The sequence below is a fragment of the Orycteropus afer genome, unplaced genomic scaffold (genome assembly GCF_000298275.1).
Source record: "Orycteropus afer afer isolate SDZICR_OR568_19922 unplaced genomic scaffold, OryAfe1.0 scaffold00176, whole genome shotgun sequence".
Taxonomy (NCBI): Eukaryota; Metazoa; Chordata; class Mammalia; order Tubulidentata; family Orycteropodidae; genus Orycteropus; species Orycteropus afer.
In genome coordinates this window covers 4029294-4050704 of record NW_006921763.1, presented here as the reverse complement: position 1 = coordinate 4050704, position 21411 = coordinate 4029294, and the positions used below count along the sequence as shown (strand labels likewise).

The 21411-nt window shown below is 41.0% G+C and overlaps 1 protein-coding gene across 1 annotated transcript in view; it reads right to left on the bottom strand.

Moving 5' to 3' along the window:
• LIMCH1 (LIM and calponin homology domains 1) overlaps window positions 1-21411 on the bottom strand; it is a 143057-nt gene that overhangs the window by 75446 nt on the left and 46200 nt on the right. The window contains exons 4-8 of the mRNA XM_042781817.1: window positions 18591-18626; window positions 13429-13555; window positions 11749-11906; window positions 11129-11537; window positions 8541-8759 (exon numbers count right to left, since the gene is read on the bottom strand). Of these exons, the coding sequence (XP_042637751.1) occupies window positions 8541-8759; window positions 11129-11537; window positions 11749-11906; window positions 13429-13555; window positions 18591-18626 (949 nt within the window). The remainder of the gene's footprint in view (window positions 1-8540; window positions 8760-11128; window positions 11538-11748; window positions 11907-13428; window positions 13556-18590; window positions 18627-21411) is intronic.

Here is a 21411-nt window from a genome sequence, read left to right as displayed (position 1 = left end):
CTACTTCCGTAGTGATACTGCCTCGGAAACCCAAGGAGGGGTCGCTATGAGTCGGCACCGACTCGATGGCACATAACAACAACAACAACATTGGGTTGCTGTGAGTCAGAATCAACTTGATGGCAGTGGGTTTGGTTTTGGTTTTCTTGAAGGTCCCTAGGTAGCACAGATGGTTTGTGCTCACCTGTTAGCTAAAACGCTGGCAGTTCAAACCCACCTAGTGTCACTGTAGAAGTCAAGTCATGTGATTACAGCCAAGAAGACTGTATGGGGCAGTTCTACTCTGTAATACACAGGGTCACTGTGTATTACAATGGGTCAGAATTGACTCGACAGCAAACAACAACAATAAGAATATGCTTTCTTGAGGTCTTCAAACTCTTCTGAAACTGAGTATCTTTAATAATTTTGAAAGAGCATTAAATATAACAATTTATAAATACTTCTTGATGGAAAAAAATAGTTTCGAAGAAATGTTTGTTGGCATTTGACATCTAAAAGGAATTTGCAGTTGGCCTGAGCTGTAAGGAAAATAGCACCTACTCAAATGCCTTCACCCTGTCCTCACTGCAAAATGAACTGCTTCAAGAAAGATCCAATTGTCTGTATATCTGGACTGGAAAACATTAGTAAAGTACTGAGTCTTCAAGAGGAAGGCTTACAGCTTACTCAGTTGAAGGGATGCAGAGGAAGTAACTTAGATACCCAATAGCTAGGTTTGGCCTTTGGCCAATGAAGGAGAATTGCCCACCTGGTGGGAAGGTGCCGGCCAGCGAGGAGGATGTGGGCAATGTCATTTGGGATGAGTTGGCAACAGTAGTGAGATAGTACAACAGAGGGGACAATGAGTCTTGTGAGACTAGGTGGCATGAAGAAGCCAGAAGTGGGGAAAAAGTGAACCACAGACGAAGGAAAAAGAGCTGCAGGAAGAATCAAGTGACTATTTGGAAGGGTGACTGTCTACTGGAAAAGCCCCTTCCAAGCTGCAGATGTCATAGAGATTTATAACTGGAATGACTGACAAGCTGAGTTGGAAGGTGACAAGGAATTTATCTTATTAGTATTAGATTCACATCTGTTAAACACGGTAATTTTTATGGTCTTACTTTAATTTAAAAAACTTTACACCTAACACCGTTTTGAGTTTCCAAAAAAATGTATTATAACTTTCTTTCTCTCAGTTGTTGTGTGCAAATATCAGAAACAATTTAAGGGTACCTCTGGTCCATGAAGGAACTCTGGTGGTACAGTGGTGAAAGCATTTGGCTGCTAACCAAAAGTTTGGCAGTTCAAACCACCAGCTGCTCCATGGGAGAAAGATGAGGCAGTCAGCTTCCACAAAGATTTACAGCCTTGGAAACCCTATGGGAGAGTCCTACTCTGTTCTACATGACCCCTATGAGTCAGAATTGACTCAATGGCAGTGGGTTTCGTTTTGATCCATGAGTTAACTTTATGTTATGTGCACTATATACATGAATTCTCATGATAGCCATCTGATGCATATACTAATATAATACTTATTTTACATATAAACCAAGGCTCAGCTTTATTTGCCCAGGTGGGTTTGATCTTTGACCTAGTGCATGGAAGACCAGTATTTAGGAAAAGGTCATTTTTGGTATTACTGAGGAAATAAAGATTCAAATACTAATAAAACTGATGGTGGTGTGTGTGGCAAAAACAAAGCACTGGAATCATTCTGAGAAAGAGAGAGAAAATGTTTTTGTAGATCCCTAAACATAGGATAGGGGGTGCTGGTGGCATAGTGCTTAAAGGCTTTTGACTGCCAACCAGAAGTTTGGCAGTTCAAACCCACCAGCCACTCCTCGGAAAGAAGATTGGGCAATCAAGTTCTGTAGTGATACTGCCTTGAAAACCTAAGGAGGGGTTGCTATGAGTCGAATATGACTTGATGGCAGTGAGTTTGGATTTTAAGTTAAACATAGGATAACTAAGGCCTCAGATTAGCTACACTTGCAAATCCTTTTCCAGTCCTAGGTGTTGTCATTTGATCTGCGATGCAATCTACTTACAGAAACTAATGTTTTAAAATGCAAAGAAAGATGTTCCTTCTTCCTTTGTGCCTTTAGACAGATACTGGTTGGACTGTCAGCAAAAGCCCTGAGGTATGCCAGGGATAACAAGTAAGAGCAGAAACGCAAAGCCCTGAGATACAGGGAGCTGCCAGAGGGGATGCTGATTCCTCTGCCTGGAGTGTATAGAGTCTGGTCACCCTCATCACCTCTTATCCAAATGAGCCCCAGGATCGTCTCCTGGGACCCTCTTGTGGGCTCATCACCACTGTCTGTGCATTTTCTTCTGCTTGTCTTCTCTCCTCCATGCCAGTACAAATCCCATACTTAAGGCCATTTCCAAATCCAATCCCCCTGTAAGACCTTCCCAGACTAACCCACACCTGCCACGATCTGCTGTGCTCTTGGTAATCTTATGTCCCACTAGGCTTCTCACCCCACAGTCTAATACTTAATATTTCTTTTTATAATTTTCTAGTTGCTTAATGGAAATTGCTATCCCAGTACATTTCTAAGCTTCTTCTATTTCAAAGAATGGGGCCCCATACAGGTCCTTCATTCAAGCTTATCCGTTGCCAGTCAAACATTTGCGAGGACATTGCTCTCATACTCTCATCCTCATAGAGGTGATTTGACTAAAGATGACCTAGAATTTCCTAGTACCAGTAGATATAGCCAGAGAAGTCTGACTCATAGTGACCCCTCCTTGGGTTTCTGAGGTGGTATCTCTACAGAAAAATAATGCCCAATCTTCCTCTGAGGAGTGGCTGGTGGGTTTGAACTGCCAGCCCTCTGGTTAGCAGTCAAATGCCTTGGGCACTATGCCACCAGAGCTCCTGACTAAAAGAATTAAAATGCTAACTTAATTTAGGCTCTGTTTCTAAAGTAAGACAGCCATTTAATCAGTAAACAATGTCTGCCTTGGGCACTGTGCTCTTTCACAGAACTATCTATATGGCATCAATTTGAAAGCTTAGCTAGGAAGCTTAGGGGGCATGAGTTTATGTCAAGAGGAGAGGAGCAATTGGAGAAGGAGGGTGAGCATGGTTGTACAACTAGAAGAACGTAATCCATGTCACTGAATTGTACATGTCGAAACGATTGAATTGGTGTATGTTCTGCTGTGCATATTTTCAATGACAAGAAAATAAATTATTAAAAAAAATTAAAAATGAGAATGATAAGATGGAAGGAAACCAAGGAGAGGACTTGATTCCATATGTGAGTGCTCACGCCAGCCCAAGAACTAATGGGGCAACTTGCTTCCCCACTCCCCACCCAGCTCGGAGTTGGATAGCCATCCTATTTGGCAGCTGTGCCTCACGTTCTGAATTAATGCTCCTGCCTACTGCAGCTGCTGTGCCCTTTGAGCAGTTCCAGCTTGCCCTAAAGGAATCGTGACATTTTAGTGGTGGGTGAGGCTACTCCTCTGTAGAGAGTGTATCTGTTAGGAAGGCCTTTTTGGGAAGAAAGCCACCATTTAAAACAAACACTATTCTTTTGATAGCCCCACAGAACTGGGCAAGGGAACTAGGAACAGAAAATCAAGTCTAAGCTGGTATCCATCCCAAAGAGGCTCTGAAGTACAGCTTCTTGTTTTAAGCTTGTCACCATATTTTACCATGACCAATTAATTCTGCTTTGTCAATACCAAAATCTTGATTATAGTACAATAAATAAGTGCTTTCCTTTGAATAATGAAGACATAAGTAAAATGAGGTGGAGGTTTACCAGAGAAGGAATTCTTTAAAAGGAATCTAGGAATAACACATTCTGAATGGAAACTTTTGGTGTCACAAGTCGCAAGCAAGTATGAAGAGTGTTTTTGTAATGAGCCAAAGTCCTGTGAAGTACAGCTAATAACTTTTCTTATAGTCTAATAAATATACATAGGTAATTAACTACCCAGAAAATCATGCAATATTCCCTGCTATAGTTAATTCAATAGCTTAAAGTATCAGAGGCAGGATATATATGCTACTATTTATTCAGAAATAAAGTGCTGAAGAGCAAAGATGTCTCTCAGAAGACAAAGGTGCACGTAACCCAAGCCATGATGTTTCCAATCACCTCACATGCATGTGAAAGGTAGACAATGAATAAGGAAGACTGTGGGCTGCCAGAAGAACTAACAAAACTCTCCTGGAAGAAGTGCAGTCGGCATGCTCCTTGGAAGCGAAAATGCCCAGACTTCATCTCACCTGCTTTGGTCATGTTGTCAGAAGAGACCAATGCCTGGAGAAGGATATCATGCTGCTAAAGTGGAGGGTCAGCAAAAAAGGGGAAGGCCCTCAACAAGATGGATTAACACACTGGCTGAAACAATGCAGTCAGGTATAGCACTGGTGCAGGACCAGGCAGTGTTTCGCTCTGTTGTACATAGAGTCACTATGAGTCAGAGCTGACTCGACAGCACCCAACAACAACAGCAACATTTACTCAGGATGGAGTCCCTAGGTGGTGCAAAGTTAGGTGTTGGGCTACTAACCAAAAGGTTAGAGATTCAAGCCACCCAGACGCACCTCGAAAGAAAGGCCTGGTGATCTACTTCCGAAAAATGATCCACTGAAAACCCCATGGAGCACAGTTCTACTCTGACATACATGGGGTCAACAGAGGGGGTCAATACCAGTCAGAAGCAACTCGAGAGCAACTGGCACTGGACCTGTTCAGAATCAAAAGGTTTACTGAACTAGAAACCCTCCAAACTAGGCAGTTCCTTCAACGAAGAAATACATGGACAAAGCAACTCCCCAGGCTTTTCCTGCAGTCTGAACCTGCCTCCGCAGGCTGTCCAAGATGAAGCCGGTTTCCGGGAAGAAAGTCTATAAGACCACGTTTTGTTTGGAATTCTTGTTACAGTGGACAGATTCCTAAAATAATATGATTGCTTTGGGATCATCTCCTTTTTCTGTTCTCAAAACAAGACACTTAAGGGGAAGGGGGTGAAATAACAATTTTCTCGATGCCTTTTGGGAGTTTAGCAGTGCAACTACCATTAAATGGGAAATATCTGGGATTAAGAGAGAAAAGACCTTTTGTTTTAGTTTGCTTGTTGTAAAAATAAGATAATTAGTATTACTGAGAATAAATGTACTTTTTGAGGTAAGTTTTAGTTTTCTAAAACAAATCAAACAAACTCTCTTCTTCTGCTTTAGGAGTGTGGGGCTTAATGCCCTAGGCTTCATACAGGTCAGTCATAGATTTCCCCAAATGGACTAAAAACTTAAACAAGAGAGATGAAATAGTTGTTAATGGAGTTTAGACCATCTACTTGTTCTTTGTAACTTCTGATGTCTTTACTTGTTCCTTTAACTTCTGTCAGAAGTAAAATCTATTCAGTCAACGTAGGGTTTTCCCCAAATTCAAACAACAAGCTGGTCAGATGGCAGAACTGATGAGAGGTACAGATACATGCCTGATAGCAGAACCCTGAAGATTTGTTTTAATAAAATCTGCTGGGCCTGACCTAAACTCTGACCACCTCTGTTATGTGGCTGGTGCTGTGGGGGAAGTATGGCCACTTGCACTGTTGCTGTTCCAAATCTATTGAGCAAGAGCAGTGCTTGGCAGTCTGTGCAAAAGGCCTGGGGCCGGATAGGCAAAATAACCAAATTGAGGAAAAGAAGGGTGTTTAGGAAGGGAATTGAGAAAATGCCTATCAGAGAGTGTAGCCAAAGAGAAGTAAGAACAGAATTCCTAACCTGTCTTAGAAAAGCAATTCTGTCCTTGCAAGATCTTATTATTTGGGGAGTTTCTAATTTAAATTTAAGAACAAAGTAGTTATTCTACCAGTAACATTCCCATAGAGCAAGCAGAACTCTACTGTCCTATCCCATGATAATTTGTAAGAACTCCTTAGAGATGGTAACATGCAAATGAAAAGTGAAATTAAATTCTAGGTAGAGAGACAGCATTTGCCTGGATCGCAAAATTTTGCTCCCAGAGACTAAGAAACATGTTGCCATGGTGAGGAAATTATTTTGGTCTATTCCAATAGAAATCTCTTTCTGGATCCCTTTGAGCACTGCAGGGAAGAATTACAACCTCTCAAGTCCTCTAAGAAAACATAATTTTATTCTTCAAAAGACAACTGCAGAGATAAGAAAAATAATAGCCACTCTGCTGACTGGGTATTAGTTAGCAATGTCTTTTAACTCTTAGCCCTGGAGTTGGAATACAACTGAACCAAACTTCTCCAGGTGCTAGGCGGAGAATCTTGACAATTTTTCACATCCTGTAATTCAACCCAAACACTATAAATTGGTGAGGACAAATGAGTTTGGGCAGAGTCCAGCTTAAACTCCAAAGCTGGGCTGTGTCTAGAGTAGTGATGGTTTTCGTTTGGTCAGCATAATCTGTAGAGTTTTTTGGGTGCGAGATCTAAGAAAAGTGTAATTTTCACATTGACATTTTATACTCCCATCTGGAAAATGTGATGTTACTTTGAGTTTTGTTTTCTGTTGTTCTTGAATTACCCTACAATTTTTAGCTTGGCCATCTAATACTGCTTTTAATTTTTCCAAATTTAATGGGTTAAGCTGACAAAAATAGTTTTTTTTTTACTAAGGATTTTTTGTTTTGTTTTGTTTCGTTGTTGCTGTTGTTTAAATTAAAAAGAAAATGATGTTTTTATACACATCCTTAAGAATAGAGTACCTGTGGAACCAATGGTTTAACACTGGGCTACTAACCAAAGGTTTGGAGGTTCAAATCCAGCTAGAGGTACATCAGAAGAAAGGCCTGGTCATCTTCTGAACGGTCACAACCATGATAACTTTGTGGCGTGCAGTTCTACTCTACAACACATGGGGTCGCCATGAATCAGAATTGACTCAATGGCAACAATTTTTTTTTTTTGGGTTATTTTTGGTTTAAGATTGGAAAGCCATGTTCTGACAGTACTGATTCTTTTCAAATTCTATTCACTATTCTGAAAAAAATAAACCAAACTCACTGCTGTTGATTTGATTTGACTCATAGTGACCCCTCCTTGGGTTTCCGAGGAAGTAGATTGCCCAACTTTCCTCCCAAGAAGTGGCTGGTGGGGTTGAACCACCAGCCTTCTGCTTAGTAGTCAAATACCTTAGGCACTACGCTACCAGAGCTCCCATTAACTATTCTATTCTAATAGAGTCCAAAACAAACAGAAAAAAATGAAAGTATTCTAGAGGCTTACTTATTTTTCCTTAACACTAGACATCAACAGTATGAAGACAAGAAAAGTCATTTCTCATTCACAAATTACATTATTCCTTCTATACATCACCCCTGGGTGATAAAAACATTAATGTGGTGGCTGCTAACTAAAGGGTTGAGAGGTACCTCAGAAGGAAGACCTGGTGGTCTGCTGCTGAAAAACCAGCCATTGAAAACTGCAAAAACATTACTGGTGTGGTGGAGGTGTCTGAGCTCCTCTAACTTCATGAGGGAGAAGAAGATCAAGATCAACATCAATAGCCTAAGGATGATGCCCTTGGGATGGAGGTCAAACATGCCTGCCCCCTGCAACCTCTTTACCAATTCTGACACCAACTGTCCCACCCATGGCACTCTACTTCTCTAGTGGTTTCGATAATATGTTTCAATGGCCACATAGGACTCACAGAAAGTACTTACAATTACAGGGTTTATTAGGGAAGTAACAGGTTACAATTCAGGATCAGAACTCGGGATATAGTGTTTTGGTCAGGACAGCCCTTTCTCAGCAGTGGCCTCAGGCATGCCTCACTGACCCTTGGCCTCTGCTGTGCTGGGGCAAGTATTACAAAGCTATTTTAGCTCACTGATAAATGCCTAGAGGTACCCCACTCTGCCAGCAAGTCTCCTGCCTGAAGGTGCTCAGCTTTCTCACTCCATGGGTCTGGAAGTCCACTGTGCTATCTCCTATTGGGTCTCTTGCTTCTGCTGCCATCATTTCTCTGCTGGTGCTTCTCATCATTTCTTACCATCTCAGCAAACTGTTACAGCTGTCTGTCTGTCTTGTGAGTCTAGGCGGTTCATCTCTGGGTCCAAAGGATATGCACTACTCCTGGCTCTTCTTTCTTGATGGTAGTGAGATCCCCCTTTCTGCCTCTGGGATGGCTCATCTTAAGCCTAGCAGGATGGCAAAACTGACCAATGCCCCCATAATTTGCATGGTCCCACTGCCACAAAGGTGTCATGCACCTTATTTACCTTATTAGCAAGCTATTCAATACCTGTGGTGGGCCACAAGCACCTGACATTTCCGTAGTCCTGCCCAATTATTGTTGGGAGTTATAAAGACTATGGCTAGAAGCACCATGTTAAGTAATTCATTGCATCATAAAAACACACTGAAGCACAGTTCTACTCTGACACAAAAGGGGTCATGATGAGTTGGACTTGACATAATAACTGGTATTATTATACCCCACAAAGAAGATGATCATTACCAAGACCTACTTATTTTTTTAAAGAAATTATTTCACAATGGAATTATCCCAAGGAAAGTTAAAAAAAAAAAAAAGCTTTGGTTCTTACTGTCAGTTCCTGGGGAACAGAATTTGGCTTCCTTATGTTGATCTCAATGCCATTGTTGTCTTGTTTTAACTCCACAGGCGACCCATGCACTCTGGCCACACCTTCAGACATCTGGGATTTGGGTAAGGAGGGGGCAAATGCCTCTGTGAGACACTCTCTTTCTTTCTCCTCCTCGTCTCCATGAGCCATTTCTCCATTCACGCTGACTTTCCCATCTACCTATAAAAATCAGGATGAACAAAAACACGCTATTCCCCAATCAAAGACTGTAAAAAAAGAAATAACACATTCAGAATCAGGAGAAGTTGGCCTTGGATGTAACACAGCCAAACACATTAGAAGCGTATCATGCGAACACCTGGAGAGAAGGAAAAATCCATGGTGCAGAGAAAGCAGGGCCTGAGGCCCAGACCACTCATACACACATTCATTTCTAAATGAAGTCAATCAGATTTCCTCTGTGCCTTTCAAAATGGCTGTGTTTTTGCATGGGGATGACGCCTTAAGTGGGAGGTGTAAGAATATAAGTAGCTCATTTTAGTGAATCCTGCAAAGTAACTTCTGGAGTCCCTGGGGGATGCAAATGGTTAATGTGATTGGCTGCCACCCGAAAGGTTGGAGGTTTGAGTCCACGTAGAGTTGCCTTGGAAGAAAGGCACAGCAATGTGCTTCTGCAGCATCAGCTACTGAAAACCCTACAGAGGACAGTTCCCCTCTAATGTACATGGGTTCCATAAGTTGGAATCAACTCGAGGACAACTTGTTTTTGCAAAGCTACTCAGATGGTTGAGGTAACTCTAGGACTGCATTGAAATAGATTAGCCTAACATAAGGTGATATCACAACTACTTCTCCAGTACTTCTCCACCTAAAAAAGTCCCAGGAAAAAACTAAAGCAAAGTCTCCCTAGCTATCCTAATAGTTCTATAAACTCTCACAATGTACTATTTACATAAAGGAGGAAAAACTGGACATCTAAATTATCTGGTCAGAGGCCTTAGGTACAAAGTTAATTGAAATTATTCCCTATGCCTGTGCTGGGCCACCTCAGTATAAGACCTTCCTTCCTGAAATATCACAGACGGTTCATCATCCTAGACTGTAGGTGAGGGAAAGCTACAGGAGTGGACCATTGAGCATGCGTGGGCATGAGCATATTTGTGTGGGATGTGTCTGCATGCTTAGGAGCTTATCTTCTCAGGGAAGATTCACTTATTTATTCAATACACACTTGCCGAGTGCCTACTATATCCTAGCCACTTATGCCAGGCATTGGGGATGAAGCTATAAGGGGACAGGCCCTGTCACGAAAGGGACATACATCCAGTTCAATGCAGATAAGACAGCCAAGGCATCTTTCTATTATTCTATCAATGCTTGAAGCACAGATTTTTAAGATACATTCAGATTCATTTAAGCAAAAGTCAGAAAGTATGGTTTGTGCCCTCTGAAATTTAATAAGGAAGATGAATGACATCATATTGCTCAATCAGTTTGGTTTAGCAAACTTTTTGTAATGACGATGTTCATGCCTCCTCTGAAGTATTCCACTTCTGTCTTCTATTGTGAACCTGTGTGAATGAAACACAGGCTGACAATGAAAACTGATTTTTCTTTATAGTCAAAAGAACTTTCAACAGGGGAGAAATGTTTCTGAATGTGAGGGAAATACTGGAGCTTGAAGAAATGGGAAGATGGTTGGTTATTATAGGTTCTTTGGTTCTAGAACGTTATTTTACACATTTACCAGTAAACACAACCTAGTGCCCCATCATTTCTTCCATTTGAAAAATAAAACTTGTCTTATCTAAGGACCAAGTATATCCCATATTCCATGTATTTCTTGTATTATTACTATTGCAATCTTAGCATCTTTTTGGATCTGATGTCAATTTCTTCTTAAAAGAGAGGTCAGACAGATGCCTATAGGACTATTTAAACCAAAGTCAACTAAAATGTTATACTCTGAGCTTTCAATACTGCTAAATGTCTGGAGATATCACACACACACACACACACACACACACACACACACACTTGCTGCCAAGTCAATTGCAACTCATGAACAATGTTACCATACTATGGTTGGCTACTACTAAGGGGCCCTGGTGGTGCAATGGTTAAGCACTAAGCTGCTAACTGTAAGGTCAGTGTTTGAACGCACCAGTGGGCCACTGGAGAAAGATCTGGTGATGTGGTCCTGTAAAGATTACAGGCTAAGAAACCCTTTAAGGTAGTTCTACTCTGTCCTGTAGAATTGCATGTGTCAAAACTGACTCAAGGGTATATTCAACAAGAACCAGTATAGATACCATGCTGTTATATCAAACTAGAAAATAGACTGTGCTCATGGGACTGACCCAACCATCAATCTCATTGGAGTCCAACAGGACCAACCACAGTAACTGGGGTTTCTTAATTATTTGCAAACCCAAATATCCTGAGACAGATAAACTTCACAGATGCAAATTTTAACATATTTTAGTTCTGCTAGGTAAAAATAATTGCATTTTCTTGAGACAAGATGTCTCTCTCCATTGAGTACCTGGAGTTTTGTTTGCATTCTACTCTTAAGGAACTCATCCTACCTTAAAGGTCTTCAGAACCTCTTGAGAGCTTTTGGGCTGGGTGTAAGGCTTGGGTGTCAGCATAGGCACTGCTTTGGGACTGACAGTTTTGCTTGGAGACCCACTGCCTGCTGACATGCTGGTATCCAGAGCACTGGCACGAGCGATGGTGGTTTCAACAGTGGCAGTGAATTTGGGTGGAGGCAGTGACTGTTGCCGCAGGTATTTCATGGGGTTGGGGTCGTTTGAGAAGGAGGATAAGTTTGGCTCTGTTGAATGGCTTCTTTCCAGAATTTTTGGCATCTCCAAGCGTTCAAGAACAGCCTCGCTGATGGTGAATCTCTCAATGTACTGCTGAAGGATCCCCTCTGCCTCCTCCTGGGACCGAGCATTCTTATATGCCTCATGCAACTCTCTCTCTCTCCGTTCTCTGAAAATTGGGTGTGAGAGGGGGAAGCAATGATAGAGTTAACAGCCATTAAAATTGCATAGAAGGCCTTGGTAGGAACCAAGGTGGAATGGAAGGGATGGCACAGAACGTTTAAGACGTTGCTGTCAGAGCCTGTGAAAACCAACAAGGTTTAGAAAAAGAGCACATCTACATAAATTGTACATTTAAAAACACAATAGAAAGAACCCACTTTTCTTGAACAATTTCTCTGTAGGTTTTGATGCTTTTCCTTCGTTCTCTTGTTCCATCTTCACCAGCCAGTAACTTCTCCATTTTTTTCCTTTCTTCCTCTTTCTTGATTAAGTCCTGAGAAGCACTTCTTCTGCGGCTCTTCCATCGAGCCAGGTCCTGCAGGGAGAAAGAGAGAATATTTTTCTTCAGGTTTGCACATAATTTCATTTCTACTATTCAGAGCTTAGTGAGTACTGACTATGGGCCAGGCACTGTGTTAGAACTTTCCCACACAATCCAATGTATGTCCGGTTGATACAGGAATGCCTCAAGGACGTGGAACATTCACATACTACCTACATTTTTTCATAGCAGGGAAGCACATTTGTTTAAAGAGAGAATATGAAATATGGGCAATTTTTAGCGAATTTGCTTATGTAATTATAAGAAACTTCCTCTCTATTTATGACCTTTGCACTGTGAATGGAGATTATTCTGATCTTGCTGACAAGAGAATAGTTAAGGATTACCACAGGCCCAGAGAGGTTCCTTAAGGAAGGAAGAAAACGTGGGAAAAAATTGGCTTTGGGTTCTTACAGCCTGATGATTTTGCATGCATTTATTCATCTGATCCTTACAACAACTTCCCCACAAATCCTATAGGAAATTACATTATAACAATGAAGAGTTAGGATTCTGGGGTCAAATGGATGGGATTTGCAGCTCAGGGGAATAATCCCACCTCTATCTCCTCCATGGTTTGGAATCTCAGGCAAGTTCCTTAGTCTCTCTGTACCTCAATTTCTTAATCTCTAAAATGGGATGATAATAGCACCTACTCTCACAGGTTTTTTGTTAGATGAGATAACATACACGGTTCCAGGCAGAGAGTAAGTGTTCAATATATTGTAGACATAATTATTACTACATTTTACTGACTCTGGACAACTTTTTTGCCTAATGGTAGAGTCAAATCTGGAGTCACTCCCCAAGCATGCTCCACGAGGATGAAATGAAATAACCCACTCTTCCTCTCATCTCTGCTGTCAAGCCCTGTCACCTGCCCTGGGTCTTTGCTCTCTCAGCACACCTTCAGGGCCCTCAGCAGGCTCTGGAAGCTTCCTTCCCTGATTCAAACCCTGGCTACTGCACTCACTAACTGTGTGACCTGGGGCAAGTTAATTAGCTGTTTTGGGACTGAAATTGGGAGCAATAATTGTTCCTAGCTCGTTGGGTTACTAAGAGGATTAAATTAATTGATCTGTACAAAGTACTTAGAACAGTGCCTGGCACTGGTATACTTTCAGTGTTGGCAATTATCATCATCGTCAATATTTCAAATATTGACTTTCAAAAGACAACTCACTGTCAATCCTATATTTCATTCCAGGCACCTCTCCCTCACTCCACTCTCCTTTGTGGCCAAGCTTCTAGCAAAGGTATTAGCTGACTGCATAATCTATGTCATTCACTCCTCAATAGGCAGACTATTAACCTTCTTTTAATTCCCACATTTACTGTGTCACTGTCTAAAATCCTCTATGGGCTCTCTCTCAACAGCCCTCCCCAATCTAAGGTCTCCTGCATGGCTTTCAAGTCCAAGTCAATCCACCTTTGGAGCTGATTTTCTGCTCCAAAGGGCCTCTAACTTATCATGCTGAGCGGCCTCCCACTGCTTGGGGCCTTGGCCTGTACTCACGTCTTGCCACTTGTCATCTTCTTCCCTCAGCTGGTTATTTATCAGCTGCAGCTGCTCCTGGCGGGCCCTGCTGTGTGGCTGCACCACAGCCTCCTCCTCACACCGCATGTCAAACATACTTGTGCTCCTGAGTGAGGAGAGAGGGAAAACAAAAAGTGACCGGGATCAGCACCCATCATTTCTCTGCACTTTCCGGGGCATGCTGCCACATGGGGGCACTACCGTACTTGGAAAACTGCCCTTTCCCTCAGCAGCACAAAACAGCAGCGGGATTCACAGCCAGCTGGGATCCCTCAGAGGGCAGGGGGCGTGCTAGTGCCCTCATCTCTATAGCTTTTGATGCCAAAGCAAATGTGATCATACTTTTCTTCAGTGATTTTTTTATGTGTAAGTGCACTAGAAAGACATATTTGAAGCTCTGGGATCCTCTCATTTGGAAATACAGTAAAAAATAAAGAGAATTAAAAGGTACACCATGGGGAGAGTCTGTGGGGAGGAAGGGCAGTATTTCATGGAGGGAGATTATATTCCAGCCAGCGCTGCTTTGTGTACAGAGCTGGCTTAAATGCTTTCTACATTAACTGACACAATTTCTCCATTTTCAAAAAAATATCACATGGCCTCAAGTGGAAAACATCTACTTTTTCTTATTGTATTTCCTGAAGTTTGGATGCATCCAACATCTATGAATTGATGATGTATGCATTTGATATGGTTACTTATTTTTATTTCCTGTAAAATTGTCCTTGAGTGGATAGTGCAGTTGATGGCATCTTGGAATCGAGAAAAATAAGTATTTTATAATAAGACTAAGGGAAAAAAAAAAAGATCTGAGTTAATGTATTCTTTTCACTGTAAGATTCTCACAATCATTTTTATTTTTTGATAGGAGGCTTCTGAATTTACTCTTTTTTGAAAAGGGGTAGGGAAAAAAAGAATCTTAAAAAAACACTTAGGCTGTATGTACACTTGATTTACTCCATAGTAGCTTTTAAAATGTTGGGCAACACCATAGAGTCTTTTCTGTAATTGTTACTTAGACCTTTGCTACAGCAGAAGCTGAAGAAGCAAGAAGAAAACTTCAGTAGAAACTAAAGCCATATTCTTTATTTTTTTCCTCTCAAAGAAATGACTATCTCTGGGGCTAAGTGGGCAACGTAGTCCAAAAATCAACACCATAGAGGACCCTTTAAAGTTTACTGTTAACTGAGGAACAGAAGAGGACTGTGACAGTTAATTTTTTGAAGCCAGCTTACCACAAAGAAAAAGAAAAGCCATGCAATTGATACCAGCTAATTCCAGACATCAGAGTGATGACCAAAGTAGTTACCCCATGGCCAGACAAAGAGCTGTGGCAGTATCACTGGATGTAAGCAGTTTCCCTAGCAGGCAGTGCTCGGCAAGGAAAAGCTGATCCAAAGCAATGGCCACCCACCATCTTCCTTACAACCAACTTGAATTGAATCTGCACGAACTACGCAGGACAGTTTTTACCCTCTACGTAAGTGTTGGACAATTTAAGTCTGACCAAAGAGAACTAAAACCAAAGACTAGCTGTAATTGGTCTTCCCATGAGTATTTTAACACTACAACTGCATAGAAGGACTTCTGGGGTTTCTATTAACACAGAAAAGATAAACCACTGCGTGAAGCTACCTCAACAACTTATTGGATTGTGGTGATTTCAGCAGCTGTGTCTTCCAGAAAAATTAAATTGTAGTCCGCAAAGGGTATGTGTCTGTATGTGTGATTTTCATCCATTTTTAAAGTATTAATAAATGTTGTGTGAGAAGAAAGAGTTTGGAGGGTTAGATAGAAAAATCTAATCCATGTTCCTTAAACTTCATAGATCAAAACTCACTTAAATATATCTTCCAGAAAAAGGCTGAAATTTATCCTATTTGTCTTCTCACAGTTCAAAACAATCTTACCTTTAAATATATCCAACCAGAGAGTTCCTCTTTCAAGGCAATCTGCAATCCCTGCTAAGATCTTAGAAGATATAAAAGTCTCTGAGCTGGGACTCACTTGTAATCTACTTACATAGATGGGTGACTGTGGGGGGAGAAAACTCTGTTTCCTTGACTTTGCCACCTATAATTTTTAAAGCACAGAATTTTGGATGAGACCAAAATGGGTGTGTGTGTGTGGGGGGAGCACAGGGCCAGGCCTTCTTCTGGAATCCATAAAAGGGTTTGGGTTTTGGTTATCCCACTCCACAGACATGGGATGAACTGGAGCAAGGTGTTCAGTATCCGGTTCTTCTGTCCTGGGCCCCCATCTCGCTCAACTGTGAAGCTCTCAGTACCACAGCCCAAATGTGGCCAAAAGCTAGTTAGCCAAATAAAAACAGAAACTCTTGTTTGCCCTCTCATATACAGGAAGTACTATTATTTTCCAGATTTTTTTAAAAAGAAGTACCAGGAAACAGGCACAAAAAAAAAAAAAAAAAAGAGAGAGAGAGAGAAATAACTGTGAGCAATATATTTATGCCATTTCAAAAAAAAGGAATTGAGAAATTGAGAATGTGTAAGACTAGCAGAGAATGGGGTGAGTCACCACGCAGAAAATGTTCTGTAGTTCAGATGGTGGATTTGGCCTCCCAGTTGAAGAAGTGTGTGTCTGTGTACTCAGAAGAGGATTCCAGAGAAGCCCAAGTTTCAGAATATTCATATGACTTGCACTAAGTGTGTCCTTGGGCTGCTGGGACAGTGGGATCTTGTTGCAGAGCCCAAGCACCTCTCATGGTGGTGGGTTGGCATTTTTTGAGGCCCAGGATTAAATAACCATCAAGGGAGGCCTGGAAAGTATTTTTGAGCCAGGTCTGAGGAAAAGGAATTAAGAAAAAAAACCTCATCTATAGCTCTCACACTGCACAGGCTTTGTTGGTCAGACAGTGGTGGGAGAGGAGAAGTGTGCAAGTGAGGAAGAGGGTAAGAAGGTGAAACTAAATCTACGGAAACATTCCTGGCTTGCCAGGAGGCGGAAATCTCTCTGCCTGTGCGGTAGGTCTGCCCCTGACCTACATTTTCCGTAAAGGGCACATCTTTTTTTGATTGGCTTCACTTTAAGAGTGTGTCAATTATTAATTAATGTAATCTGTGCCAATTATTGTCTTTAAAGATTTTGAAAAGGAAAGGTAGTTGGGGAAGATAGATCATCTAAAGCTATCATAAATGTTTACTTAAAAGATAAACTCCTGATTTAAACTTTTGATTTTACTTCTCATGTGATTACATTTTCAAGTGTGTTTACTTCAAGCAGAAACTTTGGTACTTCGGATATTCCTAGATAAGACCTTGGGAGCTCTGGTGGCATAGTGCCTAAGGCACGTGACTGCCAACCAGAAGGTTGGTGGTTCAAACCCAGCAGCTACTCCTTGGAGGGAAGTTTGGGTAATCTACTTCCATAGTGATATCACCTCAGAAACCCAAGAAGGGGTCATTATGAGTCAGATCCAACTTGACGGCAGTGAGTTTTAGAGTTTAGATAAGACCTCTGGACAGGAAGCTCTTTTTACTGTTCCCAGTCTATGAGGCTGCCTTTTGTGAATTTAAAGAAGGAGACAAAGGAGTCCCCATGCCCATTCCCTTTTTTAAAAAATCATGAACTTTTTCTGTAGGTGAGGTTTTGTACTCATGTACAGGCAAAATTCAAAAGTGCTTTAAAGTAGCATCCTTTCTTTTACCTTCTAAGGCTTTCAGAGATCTATTTTAGGCAAATTGCACAGAGGCTTTGAGTAAAGGGGGATTAAGTCCATTCTATCAAAATGTTTTTGCTAACAAATCAGAGTAGTATTTTGTCTATCAACCTTATATAATCCTCCTTTCAGTGAACGTTAAATATTGCCATAGCAGATTTTAAAAGTAATAACCAGGGCTCAAGTTTACAAATGACTTAACTCCATGTCATCAGTTGAGCTCAGGCCGAATTTGGTTTTGAGACACGAATGTTCTGTACTCAGGACCGCAAACTAATAATAGAGCACACATTGGGAATGGGTATCTTGGCACTGGAGTCAGACTCTTAGCTTAGGGCTAAGAGTGCAAACTAAGCTGGTATCTTGAACACAAACATGGAAAAAGCATAATTCAAAAACAGTATTTTGCCTAATCTCATAGCCACCCAAGGTATTTGTGTGCTCTACATCCTAATTTCTATCTCCCACGTCCCTATGTTCTATGACTTAAAACTACGGCCCAGGCAAAGAAGGACAGTATAAGTGTTGGTGGTCACTCTTCCGATGGTTCAGGCTCCTGCAAGGCCACAAAATGCCTCTCAAAGAAAAGACAGCCTCCAGGCAGCCACTCAGCAGACAACTGATGTTGGAATTTGATATTAATCATGTTTCCTAAAGCACAAATTAGTGAAATCGGAGCAAGCTCATACACTGTAACGAAAGCTTCCACCTTGTATTTCAGTTGCAGAATGACTGGCATGGAAGATCCATTTTTAGATTTGGAGAGTTAATGTGGTCCCAAATAGGAAGGAGTGGAGTCTTCCCAAATTTGGATGTAAGGGAAGGATGCAAAATGAATCTCTGAGAGCAATGAAAACCAAGTAGCCAGGGGGAAGAAGGCCAAGCCATGTGTTACATCCTTGGCCCCTTGCTATGCCACGGAACTTGAACAAAAAAACCCCAACGTTTTGGTCTCAAGCATCCCGCAGTTTATGTTACTCCAACCTGGGAGGAACTTGGGCTTCTGAATGTATAATTAGTGGTTGAGGGTTTATTTTCTTAGTTAATGAAAAAATGTGGCTATGGGAATGACGGCTTCATTGTTAACTCTAAGCCCCAACTCGTCAAGAATGAAGTGCAAGACTCAGTAAACCTTTTAGAATAATTCTATGGCTCAGAAGGAGCACCAATGTCCCAACTGTAACAAGAATGACTGTCACATGTCCGGTCTATGAAAAGCAAATGGTAAGTTTTAAGCAGCAGCTGCATATTAGAATCATGCTTAAATTGCTTTTTTCATTCATCTCTCCTGCATAGAACATATGTTCTGCATTCCAAGTTCAAGTGCTTTTCTGAAGCTGCACGAGTCAGTTAGCTATTCAGTTCACTGTTGCATCAATTCCATTTCAATTAGTGGTAAGTACTGGAAGCATGCAGTTTAGGCTAGTAATTAATGTAATCCTACGAATAAAAGACAACTTACTCTGCGTCATCAGACACAGGAGTTCTCGGACCGTATCTATAAGACCAAATACAAAATTAGAGGGCTGGTAAGAAAGAAAAGTTAATGCTGTAACCAAGCTGGAAATAAAAACTTGCAGTGAAATTTATGTGTGCCAAACTTCTTTGTTGATCTCACTGGAAGAGAAGTGTCATTATACAATTTGCAATATTCATTAGCTGCTTAAAATGAAGAAAAGAGCTTGACATTTTTACAGAATGCAAAACGTGTATTAAAGCCCACGGGAGAAATAAAAATAATCCCCGTACTACCCACAAAGAAAGAATCGTTCGATATAAACACAAAAAGGCTTAGGTGCAACCCACAAGGTTTGGAGAAGGCAGCTTAAAAAAACAAAAGGAAAACTATGTTATGCTCATTCACAAACAGTTAAACTGTTCATACCTTCATTTCTGGCTATAATGGATGCCCAGCATATATACACTTACTGACCCTGATGTGTTAATGCATTGGCACAAATGACATCAAAGAGTGTTTCTGCAGTTTTCTGAAAGCAATCCAGAGCTCCAGAGTGCTTCCTGCATGCATTTGACAAAAACCACAATTCCTAGAAAACTGGCAGTCTTAATTAAAACCAGACTTGGACGATATTCCGTAACTTGAAAACCCAAAGTGTTTCCCTATCTTTTATATTCTATTGATGATATAGATCTATAAAGTTGTATACCCTACAATATAACCCCCTAAATTTAAGTATGTCTGATAAAGCAAAGACAAAGATCAAATTAGCAACAAAATAAGAACATTGCAAGGGCATATTTTAAACATTTTTAAAAAGCAGCTCCCTCAAATGACTGTCTCTTCAGTAAATGCCCATTTTAAGGAAGGGTTCTCATCTATACACTGAAAGGCTGCTCATTTCCCTACTCTTGCCAGCAGACAAAGAATTATTTAAGCAAAGAAAAAATATCTTGCTACCAGCCCCTCAGAAGGAAGACTGGACGATCTACTTCCATAGACATACAGCCTCATGACTTGTTATGAGTTAGATTCGACTCAATGGCAGTGAGTTTGGTTTTTGTTTTTTTCAGTTTCTAATAAATTAAATTTTGGGAATGGTTGGCAAAAATTTCCTTCAGTTTCATAAAAGTGTATGGAGAAAAGAGTAATTTCTAAAGATCTCTTCACGTAATCTTAGAGAAAAGACCCTGGAGCACATGGGTGTACAGACACATACATCCTTCTTTCTCGGACTCCTCTCATTCTGCATCAGTCTGCATTCATTGATAGCTATTTCCATTCACACTGAAGGCAACCACATCGGTGCAAAACCCAACTTTTCTGTTGAAATGGCTAACAGCAAGTCAAGGGAAGAGTTTTTGGATGTTTATCTTCTGGCAGGAAGACTCATTTTCTGTTTCTCTGAGGGATAATTCCAGAAAGTACTAAAGTTTACCCCTAACAGACCTAGTTTTCCAAAAACATCACCACATTGAAACAGGTGGATCTTTATATATTGAGACAGAGTGCGTGAGCAGTGTTAATTCTGAAGATTTTGGTTAACTGTTTCCCAGTTGAAAAACAGGCTTACTGCAATCGACTTATTCAAATACACAAAGTTATTGTCATTGAGCTGAAACCCATTCACAGCGACCCCCGTGTAACAGACAGGGTTTTCCATGGCTGTGATCCTTATGGAAGCAGATCACCATGGCTTTCTTCTGCAGTGCTGCTGGTTGGGCTTGAACCACCAACCTTTGGGTGAGCAGTCAAGTGCGAACTGTACCACCAAACAGTGATTTCTTAGGGCCCTGGTGGCACAACAGTTAAGTACTCAGGTGTTAACCAGAAGGTTGGTGGTTTGAATGCACCTCATAACTTCACAGGACAAAGACCTGGCAATCTGCTCCATAAAGCTTACAGCCTAGAAAACCCTACGGGATAGGGTCTCACAGGGTGGCTGTAAGTTGGAATTGACTCAGCAACCGACAACAACATAGTGATTTCTAAATGATCTGTGCAAGAAAGCAAAGAAGTTTTTCTTAGTGGATGGTTAATCTGGAAACAATCTATTAGTATTTATTACACATTTCTGTGTTTTTATTTGAATATTTTTCTTAACATTTTAACAAAGTGCAACAATATATACAACATACACATACAACTCTTGAATTTTCATAAACTGAATGCACCCATAGCTTAGTTTTGCGTGTTTTCTGCTTCATATAAACACACTCTTGCAGATGCACTCTCTCTTTTGAGTTTGGCTTCTTTAGCTCAATATTTCCTTTGTGAGGACCAGCTACATTATTGCATTTGGACTATATCTGAATTTAAATTGTTTCCACACAAAATACTTAACAGCATTTCACAGACATCTCTGTCTATCAGAGGATGTAGATTTACACTCAAATGTAAGCTCCACACGGGCAGAGTTTTTCTCTGTTTGGATTCTCTGGACGGTGAGCAGAGTGGGCCCTGAGTGTTTAGTGAAAGGTTGAATAAATCATTCGGATGTTCTGGGAATTGAAAAGAAAGCCTGTTCAGCATCATAGCAAAACACAACTCTCTAGGGACAGATGGGAGGTGGGTGAGCATGAGGTGCACTGGCTGGGAGTGGAACCTGGGTCTCCTGTATGGAAAGCGAGAATACTGTCACAGAACAACCACTGCCCCTACACATATTAACTATTTGATAAATATTTGCTGCAAATAGACATGAGTTCTCAAGGTGTATGTTTGCTCAATCACACAACTATTGTTGTTGTTGTTGTTGTTATGTGCCGTCGAGTCAAACCCGACTCATAGCAACCCCTCCTTGGGTTTCCGAGGCAGTATCACT